Source organism: Perca fluviatilis, chromosome 10 (assembly GCF_010015445.1).
Source record: "Perca fluviatilis chromosome 10, GENO_Pfluv_1.0, whole genome shotgun sequence".
Classification (NCBI taxonomy): domain Eukaryota; kingdom Metazoa; phylum Chordata; class Actinopteri; order Perciformes; family Percidae; genus Perca; species Perca fluviatilis.
The window spans coordinates 2566455-2582482 of NC_053121.1; the positions used below are offsets into that span (position 1 = coordinate 2566455).

A 16028-nucleotide genomic window follows, 5' to 3' on the forward strand; every position below is an offset into this window, starting at 1 on the left:
ATGGCCAGAGACTTGAGACTTGACTTGGACTCGTGGCAAAAGACTTGAGACTTGACTTGAACTTGCCCCTCAAAGACTTGAGACTCGACTTGGACTTCCAAAAAATGACTTGTGAACATCTCTGATCAAGAAACATGTTGAAGGCAAATGAACACATGATAGTTAACCACCTGTGAAGTCTATTCTGGTGTTTTCACTAAAATGTTTGTTTTAACTTTTGGCCACTAGAGGTCAGGACAGGCCAATACGCTCAGTATACTGAGCCACAGTGTGCAGTTTTTTCTGCTACAAGAAGGGCAGATTGCTCCATTAAAATACACTTTCAATGGGTTGAGTGTCTTCTGCTGCAATATTTCTCTCCACTCCAGTGTATTTGTCTTCCTCTCTGCTACCCTTGATCCTAATTCCAGAAGAGTCCATTTACTGTTGTCTGTCTGTCTCTGCTGCTGCATGGTCACATCAGTCAACATCACTAGATTTTATCTCTCTCTCTCATTCACAGTGTACATACTGCTGCTGCAGGTAGAGAGGTGTATGGCATTCCCAAATAAGGCCACAGATCTCTAATTCGGCACGGCTCTGTGAAGGAATGGATAAACAACTTGTACTAACGTCATGTATAATGTCCCCCTCTCCAGCAGGAGCCTGTTGTATACATACAGTACAAACAGAAACATATAGATGACCCTGCTGCTGGTCCTTACAGTGACTCTGCACACTGTCACTGTTAAAGGCCAACACACAAGCAAGCCGGGAACATGCTAGCGTCGCAATAGCTCTCTGAGAATCTTTCCACTTTCTCTGTACTGTGCTGTTTACTCCCTGGCATTTTGTTTTTAGGACTGCACATGATTTCATTCAATAAAGAGTTGAAGATGGAATAAAAGCTCTGCAACCTAGCTAGCCTACTGTCAGTTAGTTATATCCTGTGTGATGGAAATGTATGTTCTGATGGCGTACCCAATGCCTTTTGGATAAAACTGTCCACCAAAAGGACAGCAAATTCATACAGGCAAACCCCTGGATCTGCTGACATGTTTTGCTCTACGTGCAGTGTAACACGATGATTTTAGGTTTTTAGTCAACAGTATTCAACTGTACTTTGGAGTGTGTGTGCATTGCTGTGTGTAAGAGACTTTAAGCAGTCTAAGGCCAGATTAAGACAGAGAGAGAGCTCATTCAGAAGCAAACAATGGACCGTTGCTCCAGTCATAATAAGCATTTGGCCTGTGACACAGCACAGAGGCCAAGGTCCTCGACTGGATCAGAGCTGCATTCTGCTCGCAGAACAAGATCGCTCTGGCTGCTTGATGGAAATGAAGAGGCGGAGTAAAAAAAACTCCTCTGTGAGTTCAAACCTATAGTCATGCTGACAAAGGCTAGTTCAGAATGTTTGACCAAAGCAACAGGCACGAAGTGGGGGACAGAAGTAATAAATTCAGTTGCGAATGCAATTTGAAACAGACATTTAATGGTCTCAAAACGTCAACATGAGACACATCTAACTCAGTGGGTCAGCGCGCTGCTGTGTTACAACAACAATGGGTCTCACCACACTAAAGAGTCCCAGAACATTAATGTCTAAAATGATATAATGTGCTGTGAAAGCTTCAACTTCATAACAATAAAACTCAGTGTGTTACAAAAGTACTAAACAGCATATTTCAACAATGTGGATGGAAATCTCCATTCTATCCACAATCCAGTGCATTTGTGAGTGTTTGTGAGTGTTAAGCCTGAGTGATGATGTGTTGCAGTCTCTTTTAGAGGCTCTGCGTGTCACTGGACAATAGTCCTGGTTTGGCTGGGTCTCTGATCCCTGTAGTGTTCTCTCATAATAAACACACACAGATACATTCCTCTGCGCTCCAGCGGTGGATTAATCCGTAAAGCCCAGGCCATACCTCAGGACTTACCTCAGGACTTAACTAATCTGCTGAGTTATGTGTTTTGTCACTTCCAGGACCAAACAGCTGATTGCTTTATTTGTCAAATTCAGGGCTCCTGTCAAACCCACACTGTCCTTCTTTTCTGCCTTTTGTCCCTGCTGAGTCAGAACTGACTCTCAGACACCTTTGACTCTTTTCCATTGCTGGCCAGAGTGTGGGTGTCTCTGGGGAGAGTGTTTTCTGTGTCCTGGGTCTCAGTGTCGCTGCGGGGGATACTCTCGGGCCGGGAGCCCGACCCTTTGCCTCCCATGGTCAAGCTTTTCTGGAAGCTCTCTGAGGTGAAGTAGTAGACCACAGGGTCCAGGCAGCAGTTGAGGCTGGCCAGGCACAGAGTGATGGGGTAAAGAGTTCGGGCAAAGCGCTCCACCGCGCAGTTAGCCAGGGCCTGGGTCCGCACCAGGGCGTACAGGAAGAGGATGGAGTTGTAAGGGACAAAGCAGATGATGAAGATGCCCAGATGGACCAAAATCATCCGCAGGACACGTTTCTTGCTGTCGCAGCCATGACCAACAGTCATCGGACGCCGTAGCGTCCGCAGAACAAGCAAGGAGCATACCAAGTTGGCCAGGAGGGGGAGAAGGAAGCCCACAACCTGGAAATCAATAAGAAGCATAACAAAATAAAAATAAAAAGTAGAACATCACTGCTATGTCTCTGGTTGGCTTAATAAAAAAAAAGTATTTCTATGTTTATTAGTGCTGGGCACCGAATTCAATACTTTTTAGGCACCGACCGAATTGCCTTTAAAGTATTAAGTATCGAAAAATGCAGAAAAAAGGAGTAAATCTCATCAGCGTCAGTGAGCCAATAAGCATGCAGCATGCTTCTACCAAGATCTAATAATGTCTGTGATTGGCTGTCTAACGTTACACAGAGACGGGGCTCACGTAGTCGGAGCTGAAAAATAAATAAAAAGATTTGTTCCGTAATGAGTAATTTCTTTTTGTTTTATAAAGTTGGTATGGAAAAAAGTCTTGTAAATGAACTATTGAATATTTCTGAATGATACACAGCCCTTATGTTAATGTGTGTCCATGTGACTATCAGAGCCTGTCTCTCCTCACTCACCTCGATGAAAATGGTGATTTTGGACAGGTAGGTCCTCCAGGTGCTCTTGGAGAAGCCCTCAAAGCAAGTGGTGGCTCTGTTTGTGCTGTTAATGGTGGAGAAGAAGGTCACTGATATCCCTCCTCCTACGATGGTCAGCCACACGGCGGCACACACCAGCGCCGCGTTCCTGCGCGTGCGGATGGAGCGGGAGCGGAACGGGTAGACTATCGCCAGGAAGCGGTCCACGCTGATGCAGGTGAGGAAGAGCATGCTGCCGTAGATGTTGGTGATGAAGGCTGTTCCTGAGACCTTACACAGTCCATCTCCAAATGGCCAATGGCGGTTAACATTGTAGAAGACCTTGAACGGCAGCGTGAAAACAAACACTAGATCGGATAGTGCTAAATTAGTCATAAACATTGTGGTCTCGTTGCGCATCTTCATCCGGAAGCAGAATACAAAGAGGGCGGCGCAGTTGGTGGTCAGGCCTAAGACAAAGACCACGCTGTAAACCACCGAGTACAAGTTGTACTTGAAGGAGTCGTCAATGCCGCAGTCCTCCATTCCGGTCTCGTTGAGCACCAGGCTAGCCATGGTGGCAGCTTTAAGAGGGAGGCCGCTCCACAGAAACAGGGTACACCAAAGCCGTCAGGAAAGGGGGGAGTCGGGGCGGATATCTGAGGACCAGAGGTGTCAGCAGGGGATCCACCCGTCAAGTCTCCTCCAAGTCATCGTGGACGTTCAGACACACAAATGGAGGCAGGGACAGTCAGGATGCACGGCTGCGGGGATGGTCAGTCATCCTGTGGAGAGAGAAGGAAAAGCACACGATCACTTCCTCGCTATAAAAGTTACAGCCCGAGAAGCAAACAACTCCAGTTCTCCATAAGATGAAGCATATTGTAAAACGTGTACGCCTTTAGCCATTACATCATGCACATTTGTATGTTTAGTGTATTTAAACATATAGAAGGCAGACATTTATTCCACGTTACACTGAATCTCGAATGTACAGCGAACGATTGCATATAGATAGGAATTTTTCTGATAAGACATCTGGCCAACATGCAAACACCTCCATTTTTTCCCCATACAAATAATACTACCGTCACATATTTTTTATAACATTTATCAATGTGTCTGACAGCAAAGTAAAGCAGTATACATTTAAAACCATTTGCAGAGAAGGAAAAAACATTTTAAATGCTTAAAAATCTACTTTCTAACTTGTATTATAGTATAGTCAATTTTGCCATGGCTGTAACATTCAGTTTATTTGCATGTTAGTCAGCATGTGTATGCCTTTATGCCATTCCTGTCTTATCTGTCAGTATAAATAAAGTCTCATCCGTCCACAGGGTTTCAGTTCACATGGCAGTGTGGCATGCGGCACTCAGGCTGTCATCAGGACTGTGAGAGGTAAATGGCTGCCAGAGACAGAAACGTGTCCTGTAGATTAGGAGGTTAGACATACTTCCCTTCAGCCGATGTAAAAGAGACCAGTGTCAAATCCCCTTCCAACCACAAAAGTTCAGAAAGTATCTAAGGCTGAGCTCCAACTGGAGGAAGTAAATAACTCTGCTGCTCCCACCATCACACAGCAGTGTTGTCATGATATACAATAGTTTTGTTGTCAAACATGAACAATTCAAATGATTTGACATTGTAAAAGACAATGTGTTTTCTAGTCATTCACTCAAAGCGAAATATTTGTGTCGGAACAGGAACTAGATTGTTGGGAATGTGTTGACTTTGAGTTATCTCTATTGTAGTGAGCTGTGTACTATTAACACACTAACACACTTGATATTCTACATCCACAATCAACTTTTTTTGTATTGCGGAAGTGATGACCAAAGAGTTATTGATCATGTCAGAAAATTGCACATTGTATGTTTTGTTTTGTAAGACAAATAACACAATATAATAACAAATGACACAATATGTATCACACCGACTAAGTGATTGCAGATTTGTGTTTTTGTTCAAACCTTACACGTACAGAGGCATTAATCAGCACTACAAACTACACTGTTTCAGTGTAGAAGCCACACATTATCTCATTGCGCCTACTGTGCAACTGCAACACTGTACATTTTCACAAACACTCTCTTAGTAGTTTTTTGCTGGCAAATAAATGTTGCGAACTGAACCACAAAGACGTGTGCCCAACAACTGGTATGGAGTATTGGACTGAATCGCCGAACATATAAGTGACTCAGCCAAAACAAAAGCGGAGGTAACTTCACGTCTCTCTCAATTAGAGCTGGGCAATATACTGATATTATATCGATATTGTAATACGAGACTAGATATCGTCTTAGATTTTGGATATCATAATATGGCATAAGTGTCTTTTCCTGGTTTTAAAGGCTGCATTACAGTAAAGTGATGTCATTTTCTGAACTTACCAGACTGTTGTAAGTGTTCTATTATTTGCCTTTACCCACTTAGTCATTATATCCACATTACTGATGATTATTTATCTATAATCTCATTGTGTAAATATTTTGTTAAAGCACCAATAGTCAACACAACAATATCGTTGCGGGATCGATATCGAGGTATTTGGTCAAATATATCGTGATATTTGATTTTGTCCATATCGCCCAGCCCTACTCTCAATCTAAAAAGGAAACTCCACCACATTTATTTCACTTCACTAGTCAGGACAAGTACTGTGCAGCACATAAAACAGTTGTATAATGTTTTCTGCGGCTCTGGATAGAGGTTTCCAAAATCTGAAAAAAATAGCCCTCATAATGTTATGTCTCGCCTTGGAATAAGGGGCTACAAATTGTGTCTTAAAAACTAAAGATGTCGAGTTTGAAAGATTGGCCGTTCACCCGGCAGGGAGACGGTCTGATGAAAGTCTATCAAGGAAATCCAACACTTGTGAAGCTTGAACTCTGTTACGGACTACAAAACTCTCAGCCTCTGCTGTGTTGATTGTGACAATCCTTCTTTATCTTTCTTTCAAAATCTCTCTCCAAAGTCCTCCAACTTTATGGGAGTGCAAATCTAAATGGCTACAGCATCCGATTTAACAAACCAAACTGGCAACAGTTATGCAACAGTGAGGTGGTCAGCCTATAGGCCTACTGGCATCCAGTGTACAAATCCTGAGTGTCTTTGGAAAGATCGGTCTTTTCACCACACACACAACACACACACACACAAAGGCAACTCTGTGAGTGTAAGCAGTCCATCAGTCCTGTCCTGTGCCAGCTGCAATGTGACATCTTTACTGCGTTTTCACACGACTCCCAGAAAGCCTCCACTGGCCTTCACAATACCCTCACTGTACCCATCTGCACCAAACACACACTTACATATTCACAAGTCTCCACACGTGCATACACACAAGCAGGCAAACACTTACAAACTACATGTGCCAGTCCTCACACACACACACACACACACACACACACACACACACACACACACACACACACACACACACACACACACACACACACACACACACACACACACACACACACACACACACACACACTGTAGAGTTCTGTGTACTGTGGCTCAGTCCCAGGACCTCTGACAGTGCCGGCTTCATATTCAGCTGATGTTGTTTCTGAAGGAAGCCAACTCTATAGAACATTACATTTGGCTGCTATGTTTATGTGTAAGAGACAAGCACCACCTCTACTTCAGATCTGTAGCAGAGACACATTTAAAGCATGTTGTGGATTTCTAGGAGTCCTGCGGAGGGATTTCAGACCTGTGTGTGTGCGCCTGTGTGTGTGTGTTTGTGTGTGCGTGTGGATTTCATGTACAGGTCGTGGACAGCTGCACAGTTAAAGGGTGTCCCCCCGCAGTCGGCCACAGCAGTGACAGAAACGGGCCTCTGGGACCCGCTGATCTGAACAGATCAAGTTCAGGCTCAGCTCAGATCCAGCTGTTCCTTTCTCTCACATGGTGGGAGGAAGAAGGCAGGGAGAGTTGAAGGTGGAGGACAACCAGGCGTGCAGTGTTTGAGAGAACATCTTCGATGCTTACAGCCAGTAGATCTAATGAAGTTAGTTTTTAGGTTTATGTGTTTTAATCAGAAAGGTCTTGTTAGAATGATGTCTCAAGTTACATCACACTCCACCAATATCATGATGAATATGCAGTCCTCCAAACCCTCCTTTATAACGTTTATATGTTCAACTGTTGGTCCATTAACCCAATAGTTTTTGATGAGACTGTGGAGAAAAATGAGGTGCTGTCTAGATTGGGATTCAATCAGCACCTACGTGTTGAGGCTAACTGCAATTCAGTGGTGGAATGTAACTAAGTACATTTACTCAAGTACTGTACTTTAGTACAATTTTGAGATACATGTGCGTGTGAGTAATTCCATTTTATGCTACTCTATACTACTCCACTGCCATTTGGAAGCCAATATTGAACTTTTAACTCACCTTCATTCATTTGACATTACTTTGCAGATTCAGATTATGAATGCAACATATAAATCAACTAATAAATTACTATGGAATATGCTACCCAGCAGTACATAAAATAACTGAAATTAGGCCCATCTTTACCAGCTGCAACATCGGTGATGCTTACACAATAATGCATCACTAATCATTATCCAGTGATGTTATTCTGTAATAATGAGTACTTTTACTTTCAGTACTCTAAGTATATTTAGATGCTAATATTATGTTCTTTTACTTAAGTAAGATTGTGAATGACTTCTATTTAATTTTTACATTGTGGTATTGCAACTTTCACTTAAAGAAAGTCAAATTTCTTCCACCACTGCTGCAATTTAGAGTCATGTTGTAGTTTGCATGAGCCTAATGAAACCTGGGTAACACTTTACTTGACGGTATCTACATAAGATTGACATGACACAGTCATAAACACATGAGACATAACTCATGACACATGAACGCTAACCCTAACCCTAACTTGTCATGACAAAAACCGAAGGACACGACTTACTAAAAGAAACGTTATGTCATAAACGTTATGACTTGTTTATGTCTATGACACGTTCAGGACAGTGTCATGTCACTCTTATGTAGATACCTTCAAGTAAAGTGTAACCGAAAATTGTTTTTTCCCCCAAAACACATGAGTTAAGCCTTGTGATGCATATTAAATCTACCATATCCCTTATAATCAATCCTTGTATACAAAACATTTTAGTGCACATAATGTGTGTAGTGAGTTGCATTAGCCTGTATTAAAAGGTGTTTGTGTACTTACACCACAACAGTGCAAAGCCTTGTCCTACAAAGTAACGTAACATCTAAGCTAGCTGCATTTCGTCACCTCGGATTTTCTGGCTAAACCAGTAGGCTAACGTTATATTAAATTTCGTATGTGCAAAGCAGCTACTCAAAGTTTTTTCTCAGCTAATGACAAAAAAAAAAAAAAAGTTGTCAACTCTACACAAAAAGAGTTATTGTCTGAAGACAGAGCAGACTAGAATTACTGGCAGCTGAATGGAGGGTGACAGCTCACCTCTGGTCACTGATGTCTGTCTGGCAGCAGTGCAGCGGCGCAGCTGTCAGAAGAAAAACTCCATACTTCTTCTCCCAAACGTGTTGGTGCTGCTCGGTCTGTTTGGCTCGTGGTTTCCGACCGTCCCGACTCAAATTGTACCAAACAAGCACGGAGAAGTCATGGAAGTGCTTTGAAGCTAATTAGCGACAACAAACACTGTGGGTGTGAGTTCTTCAATTAATGCCGACGACTCGCTCCGTCCGTCCGCTAGGAATGGGACCACATCACCGTCCACCGCGCCTGCTCACCCGGCTGGAGGGGGCTGTGCGCGAGGCGTGATGCGCCGTGTACGTGGAGAGCTGCTTGCACGGCCACAGGAAACGAGACAATAGCACCTCGGCTGGGCGGTAGGGAGGGGGAGGAGGGGAGTGTGAAGAAGGAGTGAAGGACGGGGGGGGGGTTCACAGGCTGGTGTCATCAACTCGAGACCTCAAGTTTATTAAAACCAGAAATACACTTTTCCCCCTTTATTTCAGAGTGACAGTGGATAGACAGTAAAGGTGGGAGAGATATGGGGGATAACACGCAGCGAAGGGCCGCTGCAAAGGCCTCAGCCTACATGGGGCGTACGCTCTGACTGGGTGAGCTAGAGGTCGCCCCCAGAATCACACTTTTATTATATAGGCCAGTGGTTACCAAAGTGGGGTTTGGGGAACCCCAGGGGTCCTTGAGGTGGTTCCAGGGGGTCCGCAGCACAAATCATTTATTTTCACTATTATTCCATCCAAAAGTAACACAATGACAGAATGTATGACTATTTTAGTCACAGGTTTCATACACTTTCTGTAGTTAATAAAACATCTATAAGCACAAATCCTATCAGATAGTGGCCCCTGGGGGATCCGTGGTACAATTTAGAGGTCCTTGACGTAAAAAAGGTTTGGGAACCACGGATATAGGCTAATATACATAGCTGTTTTTTATTAACCTCACTGTAGTAGATTAATGTGAATGTCATTGACCAGTGGTCGAAAGTAACTTTATTCATGTATTGCGCTATACTTGAGTATTTTCATTATACTACCTTATAAAGCTTTAGTTACTAGTTTCTTTGCAGATTCAGATTTTAAATGATCAACAACTACAATATGATGTATTGCTATAGATTATGTTACAACGCAGTGTATGAAGTAGCCTAGTTCCACCTCCACCAGTTTTAACATAAAAAATTATGTTTATATAAAATTATTTAAAAATATGCAAAAGTGAGAATAGCCTACTATTGTGGTATTTCTACTTTAGGATATTGTACTTTTTCTAGTCTAGAGGGTTCCTAAACTCCATTTGATAAATTAAAGTAGATTAAACTGAGATTAAGTGCTTGTTTACATCAGATAATAACTGAACTTTTCATGGGAAGTGACTTGCATTAGACCATAATGTATGTATAAACATTAAAAATATTTATAATTTTGTATAACTGCAGTGAATTAAAGGAGAATGCAGTATAATTAAAGGTCAAAGTGGGAGTGACATCTTCTGAGTCTCACACCAACCACTGTGAACTGTGTGATGCCTCAGAATTACAGCACAATGCTATTTCGGCTGCTATTTTGGTTGATCAAAGTCCTGCCACACCATTGTTACACTACAATCTTCATGTCTGAGGCTACCAAAGGAGTTATTTTTAGCCAGGTGACAGGGCGGTGTTGGACCGATTCCCATTGTGTTCAGGCTGGCATGGAGCTGTGTGTGTGGGGGTGTGTGTGCGTGGGTGAGCCCAAGAGAGACAGAGGCACTTGACAGAGGGGAAGTGGTCTTTGGGGGTAGCGTCTGGCAGGCTGACCACAGCACAATAGCAGCAGGGAGGACAGGACATCCTGCTTACTGCATAGGCTGCCTGAAACAAACACACACACACACACGCAAGCACACACATGCACACACACACACACACACACACACATTTAACATGCACACACACCCACACAAGCCATTACACACCACCAGATGTCTTTGACCTCTGGATTGTTGGTGTTGAAGTGCATGTGTTAAAAGAAGTATGAGTCACACATTGTGATACAAACATGTTTCCTTAATGATGTTTCATAACATGATTCCTTTCCTTGATTTAGTCAGCTCAAATATGGTATTTATAATTTATATATTTATTTATAATAATTTTCAAATATTTTGAAGGAGTTTCCTGTTAATTTGGAAAAGACAATTTTGGCAGCAGTGACCCACTAGAGCGGGGTCACTGCGGCTCTTAAGCCAGTGGCTCGCTGTGGCTTTGACAAAAAGTTATATGGAAGTGAATGTTTTTTTAACATTCTGAATTTCATTTGTAGGCCTAAAGTGATTCTTACATTCTTCATTTAGGCTACATAACATTTTAGTCACGTAAAATGTGCATCATAGCCTACGTAGCCTACGTCTACAGCCTGGCGCATTAGCCATACCATTTCAATTTTGCCGAACCTTAATAGCAGTCTCATAGCCGTTCTAAGTAATGACAACAAAACTGTCGGTGCGTGCACATGATACAAGCCTTATGTGCAGTTGCTAGTAGCCAAGGAGGACACAGAGGATTAAAAGAATATGATGGACTGTCAGATGGACTCTTCAGAAGAGGTCATTATCTTCACTCGAGTTTCTGCACGGGAAAGTCACCGGACGACACAATCTTCTGAACATAGCCATACTGAGAAATCCAGAGAGAGTTGTGTGGAGCTGATAGTCTTAATTAGCTTTGTAGCAACTCATTTGGCAATGGCTTGATTGTAAGCTTTAACAAACTAAATTGGTAATATTCAGAAAATGAAAGATATGCCCCTCTTCGCAAAGACAGGGCCATAAAAATGTCAATAAACATCACCATACTCATAGACGCAGATACTCAGTATTTTCCTCGAGCTCCGGAGCACCCACGGAAAATACTGAGCACCCACGTGTGCCAGACTGCCAGTAGGCTACATTCACTTAAAATTAAACATTGCAGTTGGTGCTAAGTGGAGCATCTGTCATAGTTGGATTGGTTATGTTGCTGTCAGTCCCCTGCTCCATATCCTATCCACCAATCACAGCGTCTCTCGGATGAAAACGCCTCTTTAGTGACACCCCTCCATACCCCCACTATAAAGTGCGTGCATGTGAATTAGGTAATCAGAGTGAGACTAAAATTTGTTATTAAAAAAGCATAACCTAATGATGCAAGTGCATCGACATCCACCACCAGTGCAGAGACTTCCACCAGTGCCCTGTCAGAAGCAGATAACAACAGGTGGCATTGATTCTTAATTTCCCACGAAGCTGATCGCAGTTACGCGCTGTCCTGAGTTGAAAGATACTTTACTACCTACTTTACGGCTTTATTATCGAGTTAATAAGTCTGTGTGTTCGTGTCGGCCACTGTCCATTTCCTAAGGTTCTGAAATGCAAACATTTAAAGGGCGTGCACCCGTGAGCACCCACAGAAGAAAACATAAATCGGCGCCTATGACCATACTAATGTATTTTCATTTAGATCTTTGAGTAATGTTTATAGGCTAATTTAGACTTAAATAGACTGTGTTCATTAGAAGGCTGACTTTAAATATGTTTTCCAGCTCCAGACAGATTATTTAAAGGGGTGATAGAATGATTATATAGGGTATTTCACACTGTTCCTTATGGTCTCCTAATGGGGTATGTAACATTGGTTGGGCTGAAAATGGCCTGGTTGATATTTTACTGGCCCTTATGCATCCCTGTGTTTTGGCCCTATTTGTAAACAAGAGCTTTTCTTCCAAATATGGTATGGTCATGAATATTTAGATGAGCTGCGCTGATTGGTTGAGCGACTTTGCCATACGCAGACATTAGAGAGGCGCTGATTGGTTGAGCGAATCCCCAATACACATACATTAGAGAAGCGACAGAATCTCATATTCCAGACACTGCAATGTTTCATTACCAAATTCACTTCTGAGACTTTTTAAGCGAGAAATCAACTATATAAAGCTGAAAAATGGGCCGTTTACAAAAATTGATGGCTAATTGCAAATTTGGTAAGACGTCGGACTTTAGGAGCTCCACACAGTCTGACGAGAAAGCGGCACGCCTGCTGGGCTCCATACCCAGCGCAAAGTCACCCTTTGTGGATACTGCACTACGGGGCTCCGCGGCCAGCTGCCGGCATAACTAATATATTTACGGTTTGAATTTCGTCACGCCACTTATATAACATCATTCCCCAATGTCTTATAAAGCTAACCGTTGTGTCCGATTTGATTTTAAGGCATTTTTACGGACGCGAGGAGTCTTTGTAGGATGAGCAGCTGCTTGCTATATGTCCCATTCATTACAATGGGGAAATACCGCAGCTAGCTAGCTACACTTTCGTCATAACTAAATTATATTTACAGTTTGAATTTTGTCATGCCACTTATATAACATCATTCCCCAATGTCTTATAAAGCTAACCGTTGTGTCCGATTTGATTTTAAGGCATTTTTATGAACGTGAGGCGTCTTTGTAGGAAAGCAGCTGCTTGCTATATGTCCCATTCATAACAATGGGGAAATACCGCAGCTAGCTAGCTACACTTTTGCCATAACTAAATTATATTTACAGTTTGAATTTCGTCACGCCACTTATACAACATCATTCCCCAATGTCTTATAAAGCTAACCGTTGTGTCCGATTTGATTTTAAGGCATTTTTATGAACGCAAGGCGTCTTTGTAGGTGGAGCAGCTGCTTGCTATATGTCCCATTCATAACAATGGGGAAATATCGCAGCTTGCTCACTTTCGCATAACTAAAGTATATTTACAGTTTGAATTTCGTCATGGCATGAATATTATAGGTTCCTCAAGGTCTTACAAAGCTTAGCTAACACTTGTCCGATTTCGGATTTCAATTGAATGTATTTTTGTGAATGTCAGAGTTAGGAGGAGGCTAGCTAGCTCTCATTGATGGACTCCAGCTCACCGCGGCTCTATCAATGAGACTCACGGACAAGAGGCGTTTATTTCCCCGATTGTTTGTTTAAATAACTCAACACACATACCCATTATAAGATTTACTGGAACCTGCGGGCTGCGGTAAAAGATTGCGGGCGTAACAAGCTCGCTGACACTGCGGTCAGGGTGGCGATGTAGCAACCCAGGCAGCACCAACACCGGCACTAAACTCCGACACACAGTCGGAGAAAATTTGCAAATAGCCATCCATTTTCGTAAAGCGGCCCATATTTGAGCTTTATATGGTTGATTTCTCGCATAAAAAAGTTTCAGAAGTGAATTTTGTAATGGAATAACAGAGACTCTGCTGACCTAGCTAGATTCAGAAAACTACCTGATCTCAGGTCAGTTGTGTAGCCTATGTAAATGAGCGTGGACCGTTCTCTTAATACACCCATGGGCTGACAAAGGTTCCGGTTTTTGGGAGGTTGACGTCAACTTCCAGCTTTGTTGGGATTCGCCCGTTTTCAGCGGCAGTTTCAAAATATGAGATTTTCATAGTAAAGGGGTGTCAATGGGATTTTGAGCTTCTATGTATGTCCTATTTACCCACCGAACTGTCGTTATTCAACTATGACAGGGTCGGTTTTGCATTCTATCACCCCTTTAAAAACATTTGGGGCCAAAAATGGCTTTTGATAGTAGGTTACTGACCCCTGCACTGTCATAGGATTTCCTAGGATAAAAATTTAATTTTCATTTCGTACCCCATGAAAAGGCCCCAGTATCATCATTTTCTATGGAACTATTAATTTTAGTATTAGTAGATGTTTTTGTAAAAATGTGTACACGTTTCTTGTGAGTTTTTGATGTCTCCTGCCAATAACAAATTCCTGGACTGAGAGTCTACAGCCATGCTAGCGGCTCATTGAGGCATAACCTACTTAGACACAGTGATGCTTTAAGCTAAATGCTAACATCAGAATGCTAGCTTGCTCACAGTGACAAAGCTAACATGTCAATTGCTGCCTTCAACTGGGGTTTCCCTTTACCAATGTCCAGGAGAACAGTCCATATGAACGCCACTCTCTTGTGGTATTCATGACATTGAAAGTGAACATTTTCTGAAAGCTCCAACTAGTTGTGACAAGTTTGCTGACATTTTAGGAAATGGCAGAGGAAGTGGAAGTACATTTTTTATATATTGTAATTGTAGTCCTACAGAGTTTTTCTTTGTAATTTGATGTATAAGGAAAATGTTGATATTCCTGACAGCCTCATCTTTTTCCTCTGTCATCAAGCCTTTGCATTTCCTGCATTATGTTACCAACTCGCTAGCTAGCTAAATTGTTAGCCTTGGCGGCTTCAATGCTATCGGTAACGGTAATGTTGCCATTGCCTAGCATTTACTAGTTGGCACTAAACACAACGTACAGCTGAGGCTGATGGGAATGTCATTAGTTTTGCAGGTATTTGGTATTGGACAAACTAGAATTTTGACTTGATAATGGAGCTAGATGAGAAGTTAAGGGAAGTTCCAACAATGGTAATTCATTCGATAGTTATACAAATATTTCAGTCTTGATCAGCACTTTTCCACTATTGTGGCTAAAAAATACTATGTGGAACAAAGCATTCTCATGTCCATTTGTACAGTGGAGGACACCTTATTAAAGGTGATGGGTCAACTTATGGTCGGTTGCCTGTGATGTACTGACAGTCAAAGCAGCCAACTGTGGCAGAAAAACACATCTAAAAGCAAAGGCAGAGGAGCTAAAGCTGTGTTGCAATTTCATGATTGGATGAACCAGAATAAATGGTTTAAGTAAGGTTTGATTGGGTTGCAGAAAACACACACACACACACACACACACACACACACACACACACACACACACACACACACACACACACACACACACACACACACACACACACACACACACACACACACACACTCCTCCCTCCTTATTCTCTGTGTTTGGTAACGGTAACTAAGCTGTGCTGCCCCGGCCAAGGCTTTGTGAGTCACACCAACCAGAACAAAGAGCCCATTACTGCACTCCCCACTTCACCCTCTCTCTCTCCCTCCCTCCATCTCCTCTCTTCTTCGACCCCTCTGTCCTGCTCTCCTTTAATGCGATGATGAGTGTATATCCTTTGCTCTCCTCCCTTTGCCTTTGTCCATCCTCTCATTCATTGGCTCCAGAAGGGTTAGGGGCAGCCGCTTTGTGCCATACATACCTCTGCCCTAACAACAGAGCCGGACAAAGGCAAGGCAGTACAACACAGGCGTCTTGAGCTGTATGGCCTTTATGGACTAATATTAACATGACTGCACTAGGGTGTCCTAAGTGTGTATGTGTTTATGTCTATAGCTGACCTTAGCCCCTGTGAGCCAGCCTTCAGCTCTGACCTGATAAGACACCAGCTCATCCACAGCAGAGCGGAGCCCGGATCAATGCTGCTGCGGAGGGAGACCACAGACACTGGGCAGCTCCAGCCGGAGATCGAGCGGCGGTTGTTTACCCCACAGCGCTGATAGGTTCAGCATGAGCAGCCACGGGTGAGCACTCGTTCTCCAGACTGAGAGACGAGACAGACAGGCTGACCAGACTGAC

The 16028-nt window shown here is 42.8% G+C and overlaps 1 protein-coding gene across 1 annotated transcript; it reads right to left on the reverse strand.

Annotated features, from left to right (window-relative positions):
* Positions 1 to 1449: 1449 nt before the first annotated feature.
* Positions 1450 to 8835, reverse strand: lpar4 (lysophosphatidic acid receptor 4). Its single transcript, XM_039814458.1, has 3 exons — positions 8481 to 8835; positions 3018 to 3802; positions 1450 to 2541 (listed from the first exon to the last, which is right to left on the reverse strand). The coding sequence occupies exons 2-3, from the start codon at positions 3591 to 3593 to the stop codon at positions 2053 to 2055; spliced, it is 1065 nt and encodes a 354-aa protein (XP_039670392.1). The 5' UTR covers positions 3594 to 3802; positions 8481 to 8835; the 3' UTR covers positions 1450 to 2052.
* Positions 8836 to 16028: the final 7193 nt, after the last annotated feature.

Coding starts and splice junctions, on each gene's coding strand:
- lpar4 (XM_039814458.1), bottom strand. CDS start 3,593: ATGGCTAGCCTGGTGCTCAACGAGACCGGAATGGAGGACTGCGGCATT. Junction 2,542..3,017: donor AAATCACCATTTTCATCGAG/GTGAGTGAGGAG, acceptor ATTGATTTCCAG/GTTGTGGGCTTCCTTCTCCC.